At 46.8% G+C, this 21791-nt stretch overlaps 1 protein-coding gene across 1 annotated transcript in view; it reads left to right on the top strand.

Annotated features, from left to right (window-relative positions):
- The window catches only part of LOC139388147 (cadherin-17-like), a 29369-nt gene extending 14003 nt beyond the window's left edge, over positions 1 to 15366 (top strand). Inside the window, exons 5-19 of the mRNA XM_071134729.1 lie at positions 4377 to 4512; positions 4603 to 4761; positions 5172 to 5324; positions 6028 to 6227; positions 7576 to 7707; positions 7841 to 7991; positions 9505 to 9705; positions 9807 to 9883; positions 10177 to 10365; positions 10900 to 11144; positions 11234 to 11370; positions 11479 to 11703; positions 11805 to 11915; positions 11999 to 12115; positions 12375 to 15366. Coding sequence (XP_070990830.1) covers positions 4377 to 4512; positions 4603 to 4761; positions 5172 to 5324; positions 6028 to 6227; positions 7576 to 7707; positions 7841 to 7991; positions 9505 to 9705; positions 9807 to 9883; positions 10177 to 10365; positions 10900 to 11144; positions 11234 to 11370; positions 11479 to 11703; positions 11805 to 11915; positions 11999 to 12115; positions 12375 to 12460 — 2319 coding nt within the window. The 3' untranslated portion in view covers positions 12461 to 15366. The remainder of the gene's footprint in view (positions 1 to 4376; positions 4513 to 4602; positions 4762 to 5171; positions 5325 to 6027; positions 6228 to 7575; positions 7708 to 7840; positions 7992 to 9504; positions 9706 to 9806; positions 9884 to 10176; positions 10366 to 10899; positions 11145 to 11233; positions 11371 to 11478; positions 11704 to 11804; positions 11916 to 11998; positions 12116 to 12374) is intronic.
- Positions 15367 to 21791: the final 6425 nt, after the last annotated feature.

Raw genomic sequence — 21791 nt, 5'->3', positions numbered from 1 at the left:
TGTTTTTTTCACCAGATAGGCTGTTTAGGTTTTCGTTACGTTTTGGTTTTGTAGTATTGTATTGGAGATTCGTGTTTCGTATTATTAATAAACATGGATCGTAAATCACACGCTGCATTTTGGTCCGACTCTCCTTCGCATCAAGAAAACCGTTACAGAATCACCCACCACCAACGGACCAAGCAGCGTGTCAACAGGCAGGAGCAGCGCGAGGAGAAGCGCAATAAGGATTTCTGGACATGGGAGGAAATCCTCGACGGGAGAGGACCCTGGGCTAAACCAGGGGAGTGTAACCGTACTAAGGTGCAGCGGGAGAAGAAACAACAGGAACAGCCCAAGGAGGAGTACAGTATGGAGTATACTACTTGGGAGGAGATCGACAGGTGGGCGGCCGACCCAGGGAGAGTGCCGGAGCCCGCCTGGGATTCGCTGGAGCAGTGCGAGGAGGGTTACCGTAGAATGGAGGCGGTGAAAGCAGAGAGGCGCTGGTATGAGAAGGCAGCACGGCGACGCGGATGGAAGCCTGAGAGGCAGCCCCAAAAATTTCTTGGGGGGGGGCTAACAGGGAGTATGGCTATGCCAGGTAGGAGACCTGAGCAGACTCCCTGTGCTTACCGGGGGGCTAGAGAGACCGGACAGGCACCGTGTTATGCAGTGGTGCGCACGGTGTCTCCAGTGCGGGTGCATAGCCCGGTGCGGTATATTCCAGCTCCGCGTGTCTGCCGGGCTAGATTGAGCGTCGAGCCTAATGCCATGAAGCCGGCTCTACGCAGCTGGTCCCCAGTGCGTCTCCTTGGGCCGGCTTACATGGCACCAGCCTTGCGCTCGGTGTCTCCGGTTCGCCTGCATAGCCCAGTGCGGGCTATTCCACCTCGCCGCACTGGCAGGGCGACCGTGAGCATTCAACCAGGTAAGGTTGGGCAGGCTCGGTGCTCAAGAGCTCCAGTGCGCCTGCACGGTCCGGTCTTTCCAGTACCACCTCCACACCCCAGCCCTCCGGTAGCAGCTCCCCGCACCAGGCTTCCTGTGCGTGTCCTTGGCCCAGTACCACCAGTGCCAGCACCACGCATCAGGCCTACAGTGCGCCTCGCCTGTCCAGCGCTGTCGGAGCCCTCCTCCTCTCCAGCGCTGTCGGAGTCTCCCGCCTGTTTAGCGCTGTCAGAGCTTTCCGCCTCTACAGCGCTGCCGGAGTCTCCCGCCTGTTCGGAACTGTCAGTCTGCAAGGAGCTGTCAGTCTGCAAGGAGCTGTCAGTCTGCAAGGAGCTGCCAGTCTGCAAGGAGCTGCCAGTCTGCAAGGAGCTGCCAGTCTGCAAGGAGCTGCCAGTCTGCATAGAGCTGTCAGTCTGCATAGAGCTGCCAGTCTGCAGGGAGCTGCCAGTCTGCAAGGAGCCGCCAGAGCTGCCAGTCTGCAGGATGCCGCCAAAGCTGCCAGTTTGCAAGGAGCCGCCAGAGCTGCCAGTCTGCAAGGAGCCGCCAGAGCTGCCAGTTAGCATGGAGCCGCCAGAGCCGCCAGTTAGCATGGAGCAGCCAGGGCCGCCAGTCAGCATGGAGCAGCCAGGGCCGCCAGTCAGCATGGAGCAGCCAGGGCCGCCAGTCAGCATGGAGCAGCCAGGGCCGCCAGTCAGCATGGAGCAGCCAGAGCAGCCAGTCAGCATGGAGCAGCCAGAGCAGCCAGTCAGCATGGAGCAGCCAGAGCTGCCAGTCAGCATGGAGCAGCCAGAGCTGTCAGTCAGCATGGAGCAGCCAGTCAGCATGGAGCAGCCAGAGCTGCCAGTCAGCATGGGGCAGCCAGTCAGCATGGAGCAGCAAGAGCTGCCAGTCAACCAGACTCTTCCAGATCTGCCAGTCGACCAGACTCTTCCAGATCTGCCAGTCGACCAGACTCTTCCAGATCTGCCAGTCGACCAGACTCTTCCAGATCTGCCAGTCGACCAGACTCTTCCAGATCTGCCAGTCGACCAGACTCTTCCAGATCTGCCAGTCGACCAGACTCTTCCAGATTCTCCAGTCAGCCAGGATCTGCTAGATCCAACTATCTGCCTGGGCTTCCTCTCAGTGCTGAGCTTCCTCTCAGTGCAGAGCTACCCATCAGTCCCGAGCTACCTCTGTCCCGAGCTGCCCCTCTGTCCCGAGCGGTCATTAAGGAGGGTAACCTATCTAGGGACGCTAAGGAGGTGGACTAAAACTATTATGGAGTGGGGTCCACGTCCAGCGCCAGAGCCGCCACCGCGGACAGATGCCCACCCAGACCCTCCCCTATAGGTTCAGGTTTTGCGGCCGGAGTCCGCACCTTGGGGGGGGGGTACTGTCACACCCTGACCATAGTTTACTTTGTATGTTTCTATGTTTTGGTTGGTCAGGGTGTGATCTGAGTGGGCATTCTATGTTACATGTCTAGTTTGTCCAGTTCTATGTTCGGCCTGATATGGTTCTCAATCAGAGGCAGGTGTTCGTCATTGTCTCTGATTGGGAACCATATTTAGGTAGCCTGGGTTTCACTGTGTGTTTGTGGGTGATTGTTCCTGTCTATGTGTTTTTTTCACCAGATAGGCTGTTTAGGTTTTCGTTACGTTTTGGTTTTGTAGTATTGTATTGGAGATTCGTGTTTCGTATTATTAATAAACATGGATCGTAAATCACACGCTGCATTTTGGTCCGACTCTCCTTCGTATGAAGACGAAACTCGTTACAACGCCAAACATAACGTTTTGCATTGTTGCCAAAAAGTTCAATTTTGGTTTCATCTGACCAGAGCACCTTCTTCCACATGTTTGGTGTGTCTCCCAGGTGGCTTCTGGCAAACTTTAAAAAACACTTTTTATGGATATCTTTAAGAAATGGCTTTCTTCTTGCCACTCTTCCATAAAGGCCAGATTTGTGCAATATACGACTGATTGTTGTCCTATGGACAGAGTCTCCCACCTCAGCTGTAGATCTCTGCAGGTTATCCAGAGTGATCATGGGCCTCTTGGCTGCATCTCTGATCAGTCTTCTCCTTGTATGAGCTGAAAGTTTAGAGGGACGGCCAGGTCTTGGTAGATTTGCAGTGGTCTGATACTCCTTCCATTTCAATATTATCGCTTGCACAGTGCTCCTTGGGATGTTTAAAGCTTGGGAAATATTTTGTATCCAAATCCGGCTTTAAACTTCTTCACAACAGTATCTCGGACCTGCCTGGTGTGTTCCTTGTTCTTCATGATGCTCTCTGCGCTTTTAACGGACTCGAGCAATAGTTGTTGTGCTGACAGAATTAACATTTTCAAATATATCATTATCAGCCAGCACTCTATCTTGAATCTCCCACAGTTTATTGCATTGTTGACAACAACCATGTCAACAATAGCATTTTCCTGCGCATCTGAAAATATTTTTCCTCTTCCCCCTGTTGGGGGCAGCCTTTGGGTCCTGTTGTAAAAATATATTTTACAGTCAAACTTACTGTAATATATATCTGTGTAAATATTCTATAATTGCAATACAAAATAGATTCCTGTAATGTTTTCATTTACTTTAAGGATGTAACTCTCACCTGTTTGCATGATGGAAAATTCGCATTACAGATGCCACTGTGGATCTTTGCAGATTGGGTTGCACCCTCAACCCTGCCTCTCTCAATGAGAGACCATGGTTCACGACATGGTCTATAAGTGTAGCCCTTATTTCATCTGAAATAACAGCTCTTTGTCTTCTTTGTCTTCCTCCACGCATCCGCCCTCTCCCTGCCACCCTTCTCCCTCCACGAACCCACCTTCCTTGTTCCATTTCCAAAATGAGTCTTTCTGAGCTCTACCCATATATATTGTAATATGTCTGTGTGTTCATTAACAAGTCTTTCAGCTGAAATTGCAATCAGCAGTGTTTGAAAGGCACAAGGCTGAAATCTATTCCGTTTTGAATGTGTGGTTCACAGTTTTGACAGCAGTGTGTTAGCATTTGAACAAAGTGCTGTAAATCCACAGTGTTGTGCAGGTTGTGGTTAAAGTCATGGGATAAGTGTGTAGAGTTTTGAAAACTGTGTTCAAGCAATGAAAAACGAACTAGAGTTTGGTCCACATGAACTGCTGCTGTGCAGACTGTAGTTAGAGTTTTGCACATGTGACTCCAGTTGTGTCCACTGTCGTTTAGCAATCGAAAAAAAACTGTAATACCTAAACTTAACCTTAAACACATCCAAATTTGACATTTGGAACAACTTGGATGAACTTCTAATTCTGATGTGAGACTGTGAGAGCTGGTAGGACACACAAACAGACATACACACACTGTCGATTCACAGATCTGTCAAGTACCTGCATGCACACACATACACAATGTCATTTAGTATAGACCCACACACACATCCCAGCTTCATGTTGTTGTTGTTGTTGTTGTTGTAGCTGGAGGCCTTAGTGGGTTCAGAACCAGTGGAAGGTCCAGTCATCATCACCATCAACGTGTTGGATGTCAACAACCACGCCCCGTCCTTCAACCAGACTGACTACATCGGCATCGTCAGGGAACGTACCCCCGCAGGTCTGTCTGCCTGTCACTCTGTCTGTCACTCTGTCTGACTGACTGTTTGTCTGTCTGGGTGTGTTCATTATGTGTGTGTGTGTGTTGTAGGTGTTCCATTTGCGCGTGTGTTTGCTACTGACCTGGACGACCCAGAGTCTCCCAACGCCCATCTGAGTTACACCCTGGTCTCCCAGATCCCCAACAGAGACAACACCTTGTTCTTCGAGATCAACAGCAACACAGGAGAGATTTCTACTACTGCCGAGGGTAACACACACACACACACTCCCGGAGATCCTCAAAGTGCACACACATAGATCATCCCAGATGTTGTGGTCTCTAATCTCATCCTGTATGAGTGCTAATCTGTGAGTTCTGCATCCTTTAATCTCACACCAGCCCAGATCACCACAACTCAACTCTCATGCTCCAGATTAACACATCAGATTAACACATGCTTGGTGTCAGATTGACCACGTGATTATGTTACTGATTACAGCTGTGTGTGTGTGTGTGTGTGTGTGTGTGTGTGTGTGTGTGTGTGTGTGTGTGTGCGTGCGTGCGTGCGTGCGTGCGTGCGTGCGTGCGTGCGTGCGTGCGTGCGTGCGTGCGTGCGTGTGTGTGTGTGTGTGTGCGTGCGTGTGTGTGTGCGTGTGTGTGTGTGTGTGCTCCTGCAGGAGAGCGTCTGCTGAAGGCCAGAGAAAGTGTTATTCATTCCAGAGGAGGGGACTTCAGTGATTCTCTGAAGAAGAGGTTTGATGACTACTGCACCCCCACAGGGGACATCCCTTATGAACTCAACCCCTTCTACAGCTGTGTGCAATCAGCAGGTCTGTGTGTACTTTACTATATTTACTTGTAGTTTAAGATGAAACTATAAAATCACTATTGTCAGGTAAACCTGACCAAGATGGTCCAAATAGATAGATGATTGAGCCCATAGCAGACCACAAGGGGGGGGGATAAAGAGAAAAAGAGGAGGGCATCTCAGAGAGGATGCAAATAGAGCAGAGCACATGCAGACACTTGGAAACATGTCAGGCAGAGAGAGAGAGAGAGGGGGGGGGGGATAAAGAGAGAGATAGGGATAGAGAGAGCGAGAAGGATAGAGAGAGTGAGGGATAGAGACAGAGGCATAGAGAGCGAGGGATAGATAGATTAATTCAAGTGATTAAAGCTGATTATGAGGTTAATGGTGTGATTGAGAGGCTGCTGAACAGAACCTCCTCTACATAATGTTGTTGAATTCAGCTGTGGCCACTGGCCAGAGCAGCCTGACCTCTCACCTCTGACCCCTGTGTTGTCACACAGAGAGGCCCGAGGTCATGCTCAGATATTACCGTATAGTACACTACTACTAGTACACTACTTTTGTCCAGGGCCCTACGTTTGGCCAGTTCATCCATAGACATACAGGGCGACAGTCAAACACAGTGTGCCATATGGGAAATAAGGAATCATTTGGGCCTGTCTTCTTCGGTGGTGCCTGTGTATTGACTGTGAATGGTCCTGTTTCTTCCTCTGTGGTTGTAGAGTCTCGGAGGCTGAACCCTCTGGAAGACCCAGACTTCACGCTGATAGTTCGTGTGGAGGACATGGGCGGGGAGTCGGTGAACGCTCTCAACGGTAACGCGAGGGTTAAAATTGTCGTGCAGGAGAACCTGTGGGTCAATCCTGGACCGATCAACCTCAGAGAACAGTTGAAAGGGATATACCCCATGCCCATAGGCAAGGTACAGCAGGGGTGGAAATCACACTCACACAATCACTATAGGTGCCCCAGTACTAAGGAAACTGTTTAGAAAACACTAAGGACCTAAAGAGACTGTTTAGAAAACACTAAGGACCTAAAGAGACTGTTTAGAAAACGCTAAGGACATAACGAGACTCTCTAGAAAACACTAAGGACCTAAAGAGACTGTTTAGAAAACACTAAGGGCATAAAGAGACTCTCTAGAAAACACTAAGATCCTAAAGAGACCGTTTAGAAAACACTAAGAACCTAAAGAGACTGTTTAGAAAACACTAAGGACCTAAAGAGACTGTTTAGAAAACACTAAGAACCTAAAGAGACTGTTTAGAAAACACTAAGAACCTAAAGAGACTGTATAGAAAACACTAAGAACCTAAAGAGACTGTTTAGAAAACACTAAGGACCTAAAGAGACTGTTTAGAAAACACTAAGAATCTAAAGAGACTGTTTAGAAAACAGTAAGAACCTAAAGAGACTGTTTAGAAAACACTAAGAACCTAAAGAGACTGTTTAGAAAACACTAAGAACATAAAGAGACTCTCTAGAAAACACTAAGGACCTAAAGAAGACTGTTTAGAAAACACTAAGGACATAAAGAGACTCTCTATAAAACACTAAGGACCTAAAGGAGACTGTTTAGAAAACACTGAGAACCTACAGAGACTGTTTAGAAAACAGTAAGAACCTAAAGAGACTGTTTAGAAAACACTAAGAACCTAAAGAGACCCTCTAGAAAACACTAAGAACCTAAAGAGACTCTAGAAAACACTAAGAACCTAAAGAGACTGTTTAGAAAACAGTAAGAACCTAAAGAGACTGTTTAGAAAACAGTAAGAACCTAAAGAGACTGTTTAGAAAACAGTAAGAACCTAAAGATACTGTTTAGAAAACACTAAGAACCTAAAGAGACTCTCTAGAAAACAGTAAGAACCTAAAGAGACTCTCTAGAAAACACATAATCAGCATGCATACCTTAAATTTTATATCCTATTGACATCACTGCATGATTAAAGGAAAATGTTACATATAAAGCAGTAAAGATACAGGACATATCTATAGCTGTCTCTCTGTCTGTCTGTCTGTCTGTCTGTCTGTCTGTCTGTCTGTCTGTCTGTCTGTCTGTCTGTCTGTCTGTCTGTCTGTCTGTCTGTCTGTCTGCCTGCCTGTCTGTCTGCCTGTCTGTCTGTCTGTCTGTCTGTCTGTCTGTCTGTCTGTCTGTCTGTCTGTCTGTCTGACTGACTGACTGACTGACTGACTGTCTGTCTGTCTGTCTGTCTGTCTGTCTGTCTGTCTGTCTGTCTGTCTGACTGTCTGATGTCTCCCTGCAGGTCCAGTCTAATGATCCCAGTGCCTTCTACAGGCTGGTACAGAAAGAACGGGAGCTGACGTTCCCCTTCAATGTCACGGAGGAAGGAGACATTCTGCTGACTGAGGAGCTGGACAGAGAGGACAAGGCCATGGTAACCAGCTAGTCCTCCTCATCACAATCACTATCTAACACTCTGGTCCCAAGCAGCATTATTTAATGGAGTACTGTCCATCACTGGATAGTTCACATAAAAATAAATGTGTGTGTGTGTGTGTGTGTTCCAGTACATCCTGGTGGTGTTTGCTGAGGATAGCTATGGTAACCAGGTAGACCCTCCCCTGGAAGTGCAGGTGGTGGTGGACGATGTGAATGATAACGCTCCAATCTGTGAGGAGGAACTCAGTGTGTTTGAAGTGCAGGAGAACGAACCCACAGGTAACTAACTACTGGATGTGTGTGTGTGTGTGATAGGTTGGAGATGTGTGATTCACTACACAGCCAGAAGTATATGGACACCCCTTTAAATTAGTGGATTCGGCTATTTAAGCCATAGCAGCAAATGGGGGACCAACTCAATATTAATGCCCATGATTTTGGAATGAGATGTTTGACGAGCAGGTGTCCACATACGTACTTTTACATTTCATTGACCCTGATGTGCATTCCATAAATGTATGAAAAGTCTCGTATCTTGTGACTTTGATGTTAGGACTGTGTTGTGACTGATGTTAGGACTGTGTTGTGACTGATGTTAGGACTGTGTTGAGGCTGGTGTTAGGACTGTGTTGAGACTGGTGTTAGGACTGTGTTGTGACTGATGTTAGGACTGTGTTGTGACTGATGTTAGGACTGTGTTGTGACTGATGTTAGGACTGTGTTGTGGCTGATGTTAGGACTGTGTTGAGACTGGTGTTAGGACTGTGTTGAGACTGGTGTTAGGACTGTGTTGTGACTGATGTTAGGACTGTGTTGTGACTGATGTTAGGACTGTGTTGAGGCTGGTGTTAGGACTGTGTTGAGGCTGGTGTTAGGACTGTGTTGAGACTGATGTTAGGACTGTGTTGAGGCTGGTGTTAGGACTGTGTTGAGGCTGGTGTTAGGACTGTGTTGTGACTGATGTTAGGACTGTGTTGTGACTGATGTTAGGACTGTGTTGAGACTGGTGTTAGGACTGTGTTGAGACTGGTGTTAGGACTGTGTTGAGACTGGTGTTAGGACTGTGTTGAGACTGATGTTAGGACTGTGTTGTGACTGATGTTAGGACTGTGTTGTGACTGATGTTAGGACTGTGTTGAGACTGATGTTAGGACTGTGTTGAGACTGGTGTTTGGACTGTGTTGAGACTGGTGTTAGGACTGTGTTGAGACGTGTTAGGACTGTGTTGTGGCTGGTGTTAGGACTGTGTTGAGACTGGTGTTAGGACTGTGTTGAGACTGATGTTAGGACTGTGTTGAGACTGATGTTAGGACTGTGTTGAGGCTGGTGTTAGGACTGTGTTGAGACTGGTGTTAGGACTGTGTTGAGACTGATGTTAGGACTGTGTTGAGGCTGGTGTTAGGACTGTGTTGAGGCTGGTGTTAGGACTGTGTTGAGACTGGTGTTAGGACTGTGTTGAGACTGATGTTAGGACTGTGTTGAGACTGGTGTTAGGACTGTGTTGAGACGTGTTAGGACTGTGTTGAGACTGGTGTTAGGACTGTGTTGAGACTGGTGTTAGGACTGTGTTGAGACGTGTTAGGACTGTGTTGTGGCTGGTGTTAGGACTGTGTTGAGACTGGTGTTAGGACTGTGTTGAGACTGATGTTAGGACTGTGTTGAGGCTGGTGTTAGGACTGTGTTGAGGCTGGTGTTAGGACTGTGTTGTTATATTAAAGGTATGTGTGTTCAGAGCTGAAGCATTCTAATAGTAACTCATATAACTTGTATGATTGGTTCCTCTGGGTTCCAGGCAGCCCAGTCGGACATCTGATGGTGCATGATGCTGATGATGACAACACACCCAACGCACTGCTCTCCTATTCGTTGGTGACCCAAACCCCTTCCTCCGTCTTTACCATCGATGGCATCAGCGGCCGCATCCAGACCAAGCAGATGCTCCAACGCAGAGATGCAACAGAGTACCACCTCACTGTCAGAGTAAACGACCCAGGTACATGCACACACACACTTGACCTTTGTCTAAAAGTTTGAACAGCACAGACACGTGTTTGCTTCAATGGGCCCTCATATACTGTTGTGTGTCTTCGTCAGGTTTCAGCACAGAATGTAAGGTCCTCATCAAGGTTATCGACATCAACAATGAGCTGCCCATCTTCGAGATGAATGACGTGAGACATACCTGAGACACACACCTGAGTTTCATAGATGCTTTAGTTGGTATGGGTTGTTGACCTGTGACCTTTAATACTCTCTCTCTCTCTCTTTGTCTCTCTTTCTCGCTAACTTTCTCTCTCCCTCTCTCTGTCTCTCTCTCTCCCTCCCTCTCTCTCTCTCTCTGTCCCTCTCTCTGTCTCTCTCTCTCTCTCTCTCTCTCTCTCTCTCTCTCTCTCTCTCTCTCTCTCTTTCTCTCACGCTCCCTCTCTGTCTCTCTCTGTCTCCCTCTCTCTCTGTCTCTCTGTAGTATGGTAGTCACAACCTGTCTGAAGACACAGCTCTAGGCCACACCCTCCTGACAGTGAAAGCCACAGACGCTGACGACCCTGGAACAGGAAGCTCCCGCATCGAGTTCCACATAACCGCTGGCAACGAAGATGGAGTTTTCGCCATGGAGACAGACGACAATGGGGAGGGCAGGCTTGTTGTTGCTAAGGTAACTTACTGAAAGACACCTACGAAAGGTCAGATTTTGATAGGTGATGATAAAGATGATAAGCTGATGCTAGATCTATGGTTGTATTGATTATTAAAGGAAACGTCCACCAGCAGGCTGAAACAAACCCACAAAAACGCTTCCATTTTGCTCCAGAATGCTCACAGACCTCTCTCTCCCTTCCTCCCCCCTCCCTTCCTCCCCCTCTCTCTCCCTTCCTCCCCCCTCCCTTCCTCCCCCTCTCTCTCCCTTCATCCCCCGTCTCTCCCTTCCTCCCCCCTCACTTCCTCCCCCTCTCTCTCCCTTCCTCCCCCTCCCTTCCTCCCCCTCTCTCTCCCTTCATCCCCCCTCTCTCCCTTCCTCCCCCTCTCTCTCCCAACCTCCCCCCTCCCTTCCTCCCCCTCTCTCTCCCTTCCTCCCCCCTTGATCTCTCTTCCTCCCCCTCTCTCTCCCTTCCTCCCCCCTCGATCTCCCTTCGTCCCCCTTCTCTCTTCCACCCTCCCCTCTCTCCCTCCTTCTCGCCTCTTTCTCCAGACTCTGAACTATGAGACTGCTTCCTCCTATAAGCTACAGATTGATGCTCGTAACCCAGAGCCGCTGGTGAGCGGTCTCGAGTACGGCGCTGAGTCGTCCGCCGTGGTCTCGGTGGCGATCAGTGACGTTGATGAGGCTCCAGTGTTTGACATGGACATTCTGGATGTCACGGTGCCAGAGGACACCAAGGAGGGAGCTACGCTGCTCAAAATAGACGCCAAGGACCCAGAGGGAAAAGAGATACTGTAATCACATTATGAGAGGGGCTGATGTTGTATGTGTGTTATGGCTCTGTTAGTGTATATTTTGTGCTCTAACTGTGTGTGTATTGTAGGTTCAAGATGGAGGGAGACACTAAGGGTTGGTTGGAGATTGATCCTGCTACTGGAGAGATAAAGATAAAGAATAAAGCTGTGCTGGACAGAGAGACGGTGGAGGCCTTCCACTTTACTGTTGTCGCCTTCGAGAAAGGTGACGAACACACATATGTATATTTCGGATACTTTTTTGACCCACACACTGCCAGTTTGAGTCCAGGTTAGAGAATATCCATAATGAATAATATCTCTCCACCCCCAGCCAATCCAGAGCTGTCCTCAGAGCGTGAGGTGTCTGTGAGGCTGCTGGATGTGAATGACAATGTCCCCAAGCTGACAGAGAACCAGGCCTTCATCTGTGTGAAGAAGCCCCAGCCTATAGTCCTGACGGCCCTGGACGCGGACGCAGACCCTTTCGGAGCACCTTTCACATTCAGCCTGGCCCAGGGCAAGAAGTCCCCCAACTGGGACCTAAGCGCTGTGGACGGTACACATTTGTTAGACAAGACTACATCTCCTAGAGATCCTGTCTATTAATGTGCTTCCGTGCTGATGTGGGATTGTGTCTCTTCCCTTGGTTTCCTGTAGGTACGTCTGCTAAACTGACCATGAAGAAATCTCCCAGCGAGGACAAAACCTTCCTAATCCCCATCAACATCAAAGACACCGCTGGCATGGGCATCACACAGAAGTTTGAGGGTGAGTGGTTACAGCCAGCTGTGTATGATAGCACCCATCACACACAAGAGAGTGGGTGTCTGATGTGTGTGTTCTCCCTACAGTGCGAGTGTGTAACTGCACAGAGCTGGGATACTGTTTCACCGAGCCGGGCGTTCATGCAGGGGTGTTAGGAATGCCCACCACCATCGGAATCCTGGTTGGAACTGTCGGATTCATCGGTGAGTAACAGGCGCTGTTGTTCACTGGTGTTGTTGCTATGCACTGCACTTTAAGGGAAGAGGGCGGAGTGGGACAATACTAAGACCTAACTGTAGCATAAAACGTTGTATTGTTGTTGATAGTTTTTCTTGTTCTTTTTGACTAATCTCTCATGGACAGACTAATCGAGTATCTAACGCAATTATGCAGGATTTTAGTTCTGGGTTTCCGATAATATGTTTTGACTGTTATTGACGGGTGATGTCACTTCCTCCCTAGCCCTGGTCCTGATCATCGCTTTCCATCGTATAAAGAAGGACAACCAGAAGAAAGCCTTGCTGGGAGAAACGGACGCCATTCTCTAGAAACATATGAGATAGCATGTGTTTGTTTAATTGTTATATTTCTGAAGAACAGATCTACTTTGATTGGTTGTATGCACGTTATAAATACTACCTGGTTTCGTCATAATCATGCGCTCATGCAGCTCAATAACTTATTTCCCTTGTCAGTGAATTTTGTCTGTATTTAGAATTTAGACTGTCCATTCTCAGCTAGTGTGTCTTGACTGGCTGTGCACTGTGTGTGACAGTTCAAACACTCCATTTCAAGCTGCTTGCTGTAATTGTGTAGTCTGTTGCTCAGAGACTTTAGTTCACTGTTTGCCCCTGACTGTTGTTTGTGGTTGATACTGTCTTTATACTGATACTCCATGATGTTTTTTTGATGAGGCCTGATATTAGTGAAGATGCTAGCTAGCCGAGGGTTAAATTAGGACGGTTCCACCACTTTAGAATGGGAGAAAGACTGCCTACAGTAAAGAATAGAAATGACCATGGAAAAACAACCGATGTTGGAGACAGTTCCAACACCTAAACATCCCTTGGTGTTAACTGTTTGACAAGTCCAGTGTAAATGAGTGCCTGGTGAATGTCTGAGTGTGTACCAAGGTTATTATAGTTTTGTGATTTTCTATTCAATTTTATTTCTATTACGTTTTAGATTTTAAAAAAAATTCTGTTTAGTTTCCATTCGGTTTCAGACTTCATTTACTAGTTTTTATTCTGTTTCAGTACGATAAAAAAACATATTTAGTTTTTATATTATTCAGTTGTAGTTTGTTTCAGTTGTAGTTTCAGTTTCAGTTGTAGTTTCAGTTTCAGTTGTAGTTTCAGTTGTAGTTTCAGTTTCAGTTTCAGTTGTAGTTTCAGTTACAGTTGTAGTTTCAGTCACAGTTGTAGTTTCAGTTGTAGTTTCAGTTTCAGTTGTAGTTTCAGTTTCAGTTGTAGTTTCAGTTACAGTTGTAGTTTCAGTTGTAGTTTTAGTTTCAGTTTCATTTTTTTGTGTGAAGGGACAGAAAGTAGCCTCAAGTGTCCTTATGCTAGGGGCCATGTATGTGTTGTAGGACTATAGCAGGGTACTCCAGTACAATTTGAGATGGTCTGCTCACACACATTTCCTAGGTGGCAAAAGTCCTGATGGATATTTTCATTTATCGGCGTAGTAACAAACCCCCACCTCACAATCCATGCCACACCAAACTGTTCAAACCGATCACACCCTTCTTGTTGGTAGAGAGAATCATTTGTTGTTTTAAAGCTCATTGTCGGCTATTCTACATATTATCCACGTCTCATACGTTTTCACATGATACCGGGAGTCGAATCCTCAGTGAATTACAAAATTAAAACAATAGCTATCTCCCGGTCTTTATCCTGAAATTCTTTGTGGGTGCTGTACAGATGAACTTTGAGGTTGTGGGATGCAGGGTGGTATGCTGCCAGCCAGCAGCATACCACCCTGCATCCCACTGCTGCCAGCCAGCATACCACCCTGCATCCCACTGCTGCCAGCCAGCATACCACCCTGCATCCCACTGCTGCCAGCCAGCAGCATACCACCCTGCATCCCACTGCTGCCAGCCAGCAGCATACCACCCTGCATCCCACTGCTACATACCACCCTGCATCCCACCCTGCATCCCACTGCTACATACCACCCTGCATCCCACCCTGCATCCCACTGCTGCATACCACCCTGCATCCCACTGCTGCATACCACCCTGCATCCCACTGCTGCATACCACCCTGCATCCCACTGCTACATACCACCCTGCATCCCACTGCTACATACCACCCTGCATCCCACCCTGCATCCCACTGCTACATACCACCCTGCATCCCACCCTGCATCCCACTGCTGCATACCACCCTGCATCCCACTGCTGCATACCACACTGCATCCCACTGCTGCATACCACCCTGCATCCCACTGCTGCATACCACCCTGCATCCCACTGCTGCATACCACCCTGCATCCCACTGCTGCATACCACCCTGCATCCCACTGCTGCATACCACCCTGCATCCCACTGCTGCATACCACCCTGCATCCCACTGCTGCATACCACCCTGCATACCACTGCTGCGTCCCACACCCTGCATACTACCCTGCACCCTGATCCCCAGGGCAGTGAAGGGGACATTGCCCTGTGTAGAGTGCTGTCTTTTGGATGGGATGTTAAACGGATGTCCTGACTCTCTGTGGTCATTAAAAATCCCATTACTTATCATAAGAGCAAGGGTGTTAACCCTGATGTCATGACAAAATTCCCAACCTGGTCCCATTCCCATCATGACCACCTAATCACCCCCCCCTCTACAATGTAAAGCCATTGGAGTACCTCAGTTGGTAGAAAAGTGATATATAAATCCAATAAAGGATTATTAGCTTCTGACACTACAATAAATTTGCTTTTGTCCTTTCCAGCAATGTACTCCAAATAATCCGATAATAGGCTTTGTGTTGTGTTTGGTGTTGTGTTTGCTGCTGCCATTGTTCTCGCTCATGCTTCCTGCTCGCCCTCAGATTTCTTCCATTAGCTAGCGATGCAGCGATGCACCAGCTAGGCCTATTTGAAACATCGCCATCTACTGGCAGCATTTACCCTCCAGATTCAGAAGTTCGAAAACCCCATTAGAGAAAAAAGCTTCAAAACCACATTAGAGTTTAGAAGGTTTAGAAGGAAAAAAACAACAACTGAACACAATTCATGATGGTTTTAATTATATTTTAGTTTGTTGTGCAGTCAAAGATAATAGTTCCAGTATAGTTTTCGTTTTTCAGTTTACTCAATTGTTTTTCCAATTTTTGTTTTTATTTAATTTTCATTTCAGTTTTCGTTTACTATTATAACCTTGGTGTGTGCAACACAGTAATGGAGAGAGGAGTGGGGAAAATGTCTGTCTGAATAAAGGCTATCTGGACCTACTGCTTTTGAGTAAAATGGTTTGCTTTGGTCTGAGAGAGGAATGTAATATTATGTGTATGTGTGTTTGCTTTGGTCTGAGAGAGGAATGTAATATTATGTGTATGTGAGAAGGTTGTGAGAGGAATGTAGGTGCGTGCTTGTGTATGTTTGTTTGCTTTGGGCTGAGAGAGGAATGTAATATTATGTGTGTGTGCTTTGGGCTGAGAGAGGAATGTAATATTATGTTTGTTTGCTTTGGGCTGAGAGAGGAATGTAATATTATGTGTGTGTGCTTTGGGCTGAGAGAGGAATGTAATATTATGTGTATGTGAGAAGGTTGTGAGAGGAATGTAATGTTATGTGTATGTGAGAGGAATGTAATGTTATGTGTATGTGAGAAGGTTGTGAGAGGAATGTAATGTTATGTGTATGTGAGAAGGTTGTGAGAGGAATGTAGGTGCGTGCTTGTGTATGTGTGTGTGCTTTGGGCTGAGAGAGGAATGTAATATTATGTGCATGTGAGAAGGTTGTGAGAGGAATGTAATGTTATGTGTATGTGAGAAGGTTGTGAGAGGAATGTAGGTGCGTGCTTGTGTATGTGTGTGTGCTTTGGGCTGAGAGAGGAATGTAATATTATGTGCATGTGAGAAGGTTGTGAGAGGAATGTAGGTGCGTGCTTGTGTGTTTGCTTTGGGCTGAGAGAGGAATGTAATATTATGTGTATGTGAGAAGGTTGAGAGAGGAATGTAGGTGCGTGCTTGTGTATGTGAGAAGGTTGAGAGAGGAATGTAGGTGCGTGCTTGTGTATGTTTCTGAAAGGTAGTGATGAGGTAACTGTAATAACCATTAAAACTTCTCTACTCTGGTCATAACTGCAGAGAAGTCCGCCATGTTGATTGTACAGCAGCAGCTTTTTATACCTCTGTGAAAAGGCTTCTGATGAGGAATACTCATTATAGGTGGTATTTCAGTGGTATAACACCTGAGAATGAGTACATTAGTTTATGTAGGTCTTTCTCCTTCTGCCTGTTTTTGTGTCTACCTGTCATTCTGTCCTCAATGCTACTGAGCTGAATGATGATGACTCGTCTCAAGGAGAGAGAGAAAGAAAGAGAAATAAAGAGAGAAAGAGAGAGGGGGATAGGGAAGAACTGAAGAGTTGTCTTAATGGTACTGGGAGAATGAAAGCGAATTATCTCTCTGCAAATGATTTCACAGCTATTCTTTCAAAATAATGTTTATTTATTGTAAAGACACATACTGATGTAATCAGTTAATGGGGGCACCTGTCAATGATTTTAGAGTTTGAAATAATTCTGATTTAAATGGTTTCTTTGTCCAGATCCTTCTACACTTGTAAGATATCCAGACACAATGTGTGCCTGACTACCTCCAGAGGTTTGCCAGGATGATCTGATCACAATCAGATCACAATGTGCCTTTTGACTGTCTAAAAATGTGGGCACAATCAGAATGTGGACAAGATCAGGACAAAAGACGCAAGTTAGAACCATGCAGGTATAAACGGGCCTAGTGTGTGTGTGGAGACAGAGCGGAGTTTAGGTTTCAGAGCTCATAAAATGCATCTAAGCATCAGACAACTTTTATTGTTTACCCCTGGGTCCACTCTGCTCTCGTAACCTGGTAACGCATTCCATAACAACAGACCCAAACACACCCACCAGAGAGACATAGAGACAGAGAGACGCGAGACAGAAGAGATGAAGTGATAGGATGTCGTTACTGTTACAAAACACAAATGTATACAGGTCAGTGTGTGTGTGTTTGTGTCATCACAGCTTCTCATGACCATCAACTGACCTCTGATCTCTCCGCCCATGCAACACATATCACCAGAACGGCCCTTACAGGGGTGTCCTTTAACTGTGTGTGCATGTGGCATGTGTGTGTTTTTGTATGCCAGTTTGTGTGTGTTACAAATTCCTATTCAACTTAAAAAATCTAATGTAGCACCATCAACACGCTGTTCAGCAAGACACAAAATACTGTTTTGCGAGGAAATGAAGAATGAAATGAAATGAAGAAGAAATGAAGAAGAATGAAGAAATGAACCTTTTAACATTGACAATAGAGTCTACATGTTTGTTTTGTTTCACAAGAGTTTAGTTTTTCAGAACAAAAACACAACACGTAGCTAACAGGGTCCAGACCTGCAAGATGTCCTCATGTAACTGTGACACGGCCAGAGGAATTCCTGTAAAGACATTACAAACACAAGTGACAAGCAGTGTGTGTGTGCAGAGGGGTGAGCCAGGGGACAAGGATGTGACATAACAGGAAGAGCTTCCTCCACCCCGTCACCATCACTGTTCCACAGGGATATAGCAGTGTGTGTGTGCAGAGGGGTGAGCCAGGGGACAAGGATGTGACATAACAGGAAGAGCCTCCTCCACCCCGTCACCATCGCTGTTCCACAAGGAGATAGCAGTGTGTGTGTGCAGAGGGGTGAGCCAGGGGACAAGGATGTGACATAACAGGAAGAGCCCCCTCCACCCCGTCACCATCGCTGTTCCACAGGGAGATAGAAGTGTGTGTGTGCAGAGGGGTGAGCCAGGGGACAAGGATGTGACATAACAGGAAGAGCCTCCTCCACCCCTTCTTCATCACTGTTCCACAGGGAGATAGCAGTGTGTGTGTGTGCAGAGGGGTGAGCCAGGGGACAAGGATGTGACATAACAGGAAGAGCCTCCTCCAACCCGTCACCATCGCTGTTCCACAGGGAGATAGCAGTGTGTGTGTGTGCAGAGGGGTGAGCCAGGGGACAAGGATGTGACATAACAGGAAGAGCCTCCTCCACCCCGTCACCATCGCTGTTCCACAGGGAGATAGCAGTGTGTGTGTGTGCAGAGGGGTGAGCCAGGGGACAAGGATGTGACATAACAGGAAGAGCCTCCTCCAACCCGTCACCATCGCTGTTCCACAGGGAGATAGCAGGATAACTCAGGTCTCATGAGAGAAAGGCTCACGCACACGGAAACAAGATGATGTTTACTATTAGTTACGCACTAAGAGGTGTCAGAGCGTGGAGTCTGGGCTGTGTAGACACAAACCTTAAGGTAAACTCTGATCTGTGATCAGTAAATAGCCTCCCAGTTGTGCGTTAGTGAGTGATGGTGGAGCGATCTCCTTCAAGTGTTCCCGGAGCAACACCCACTCCTCCACTCCTGACAGGAAGTGGTGATGCTTGAGCGTTCCAGAGTGGAGCATCTGTTTCTGTGACTCAGTCCTTCTCAGACACTCACACTGCAGGGCCACAATCCAGAATCACATTGGATCCCAGCAGGGAAGATCTGGAGCGGTAACACAGGGGTCAACACAACCTTCTACTACTGGGCCTATTCTTGTCCACCAGCCACCTCTCTATGTCTGATCTACTGTTGATGCCATTGTTATTTACCTGGGGACAAGGTCACCAAATGCCAGACTCGTGTGATGACTGAAGCTCTGAATGGGTGTTGATTCCTATCAACTCAATAAATAAACATCACATTAAATTGTATTTGTCACATGCAACAGGTGTAGACTAACAGTGAAATGCTTACTTACGGTTCCTTTTCTAACAATGCAGTTAAATTACTTTTTTATAGAAAGTGACACGAGGAATAAATGAAGAACATACAGGGATTACCAGTACAGGGATTATACAGGGATTACCAGTACAGGGATTATACAGGGATTACCAGTACAGGGATTATACAGGGATTACCAGTACAGAGTTGATGTGCAGGAGTAGATAGAGTTGAAGTGGTAAGTTTACATACACTTAGGTTGGAGTCATTAATACTAATTTTTCAACCACTCTACAAATTTCTTGTTAACAAACTATAGTTTTGGCAAATCGGTTAGGACGTCTACTTTGTGCATGACACGTAATTTTTCCAACAATTGCTAACAGATTATTTCACTGTATCACAATTCCAGTGGGTCAGAAGTTTACATACACTAAGTTGACTGTGCCTTTAAACAGCTTGGAAAATTCCAGAAAACTTTGTCATGGCTTTAAAAGATTCTGAGAAATGATGTCAATTAGCCTGAGTTAATTGGAGGTGTACCTGTGGATGTTTTTCAAGGCCTACCTTCAAACTCAGTGCTTCTCTGGTTGACATCATGGATAAATCTAAAGAAATCAGCCAAGACCTCAGAAAACAATTGTAGACCTCCACAAGTCTGGTTCATCCTTGGGAGCATTTTCCAAATGCCTGAAGGTACCACGTTCATCTGTACAAACAATAGTACGCAAGTATAAACACCATGGGACCACGCAGCCGTCATACTGCTCAGGAAGGAGACGCGTTCTGTCTCCTAGAGATGAACGTACTTTGGTGTGGAAATGTGCAAATCAAGACCAGAACAACAGCAAAGGACCTTGTGAAGATGCTGGAGGAAACCGGTACAAAAGTATCTATATCCACAGTAAAACCAGTGCTATATCGACATAACCTGAAAGGTCGCTCAGCAAGGAAGAAGCCACTGCTCCAAAACCACCATATAAAAGCCAGACTACAATTTGCAACTGCACATGGGGACAAATATCGTACTTTTTGGAGAAATGTCATCTGGTCTGCTGAAACAATAATATAAATATTTGGCCATAATGACCATCGTTATGTTTGGAGGAAAAAGGGGGAGGCTTGCAAGCCAAAGAACACCATCCCAACAGTGAAGCACGGGGGTGGCAGCATCATGTTGTGGGGGTGCTTTGCTGCAGGAGGGACTGGTGCACTTGACAAAAAATAGATGACATCATGAGGGAGGAAAATTATGTGGATATATTGAAGCAACATCTCAAGACATCAGTTAGGAAGTTAAAGCTTGGTCACAAATGGGTCTTCCAAATGGACAATGACCCCAAGCATACTTCCAAAGATGTGGCAAATTGGCTTAAGGACAACAAAGTCAAGGTATCGGAGTGGCCATCACAAAGCCCTGACCTCAAACCCATAGAAAAATTGTGGGCAGAACTGAAAAAGCGTGTGCGAGCAAAGAGGCCTACAAACCTGACTCGGTTACACCAGCTCTGTCAGGAGGAATGGGCCACAAATTCACCCAATTTATTGTGCGAAGCTTGTGGAAGGCTACCCAAAAAATTTGACCCAAGTTAAACAATTTAAAGGCAATGTTAACAAATACTAATTAAGTGTATGTAAACTTCTTACCCACTGGGAATGTGATGAAAGAAATAAAAGCTGAAATAAATCATTCTCTCTACTATTATTCTGACATTTCACATTCTTAAAATTGGAATTTCGTGGTATCCAATTGTTAGTAATTACTATCTTGTCTCATCACTACAACTCCTGTACGGGCTTGGGAGAGACGAAGGTCGAAAGCCATGCGTCCTCCGAAACACAACCCAACCAAGTCGCACTGCTTTTTAACACAGCGCGCATCCAACGCGGAAGCCAGCCACAATGTGTCGGAGGAAACTCCTGGCGACCTTGGTTAGCATGCACTGCGCCCGGCCCGCCACAGGAGACGCTGGTGCGCGATGAGACAAGGATATCCCTACCGGCCAAACCCCCCCTAACCCGGACGACGCTAGGCCAATTGTGTGTCGCCCCACGGACCTCCCGGTCACGGCCGGCTGCGACAGAGCCTGGGCGCGAACCTAGAGTCTCTGGTGGCGCAGCTAGCGCTGCGGGTAGGTTGAACCGTCTTAAATCACCTCGGCTACAGAGAGTGAAATCACACAGTTGTCCGGAACAGCTGGTGCTCTCATGCATGGTTCAGTGTTCCTTGCCTCGAAGCAAGAATAAAAGGCATTTAGCATGTCTGGTAGACTTGCGACACTGGGCAACACGCGGCTTTGTTTCCCTTTATAATCCTTGATAGTTTGCCAGCCTTGCCACATCCGTCAAGTGTCAGAGCCGGCGTAGCAGGATTGGATATTAGTCCTGTATTGATGCTTTGTCTGTTTGATGGCTCGTCTGAGGTCGTGGTGGGATGTCTCCTTGAAAGCGGCATCTCTAGCCTTTAGCTCAGTGTGGATGTTGTCTGTAAACCATGGCATCTGGTTGGGGTATGTGCGTACGATCACTGTGGAGACGACGTTGTCGATGCAATTATAATGAAGCTGGTGACTGATGTGGTAAACTCCTCAATGTTATCATATGAATCCCAAAACACAGTCCAGTCTGTGGTAGAAAAACAGTCCTGTAGCTTAACATCTGCTTCGTAGTAACACTTCTGTACTGAGGGTGTCATTGGTACTTCCCGTTTGAGTTTTTGCTTGTAAGCAGGAAGCAGGAGGTTATGGTCTGATTTGCCAAATGGAGGGTAAGGGGGGGCTTGTATGCGTTTTTGTGTGTGGCGTAAAAGTGATATAGAGTTTTGTCGCCTCTAGTTGCACAGCTGACATGCTGGTAAAAATGAGGTCAAAAGGATTTCAGTATTCCTGTGTTAAAATCCCCGGCCACGAGAAACGC

This window comes from Oncorhynchus clarkii, chromosome 3, assembly GCF_045791955.1.
Source record: "Oncorhynchus clarkii lewisi isolate Uvic-CL-2024 chromosome 3, UVic_Ocla_1.0, whole genome shotgun sequence".
In the NCBI taxonomy this organism is placed as follows: Eukaryota; Metazoa; Chordata; class Actinopteri; order Salmoniformes; family Salmonidae; genus Oncorhynchus; species Oncorhynchus clarkii.
This window is presented reverse-complemented; position numbering and strand designations above follow the sequence as displayed.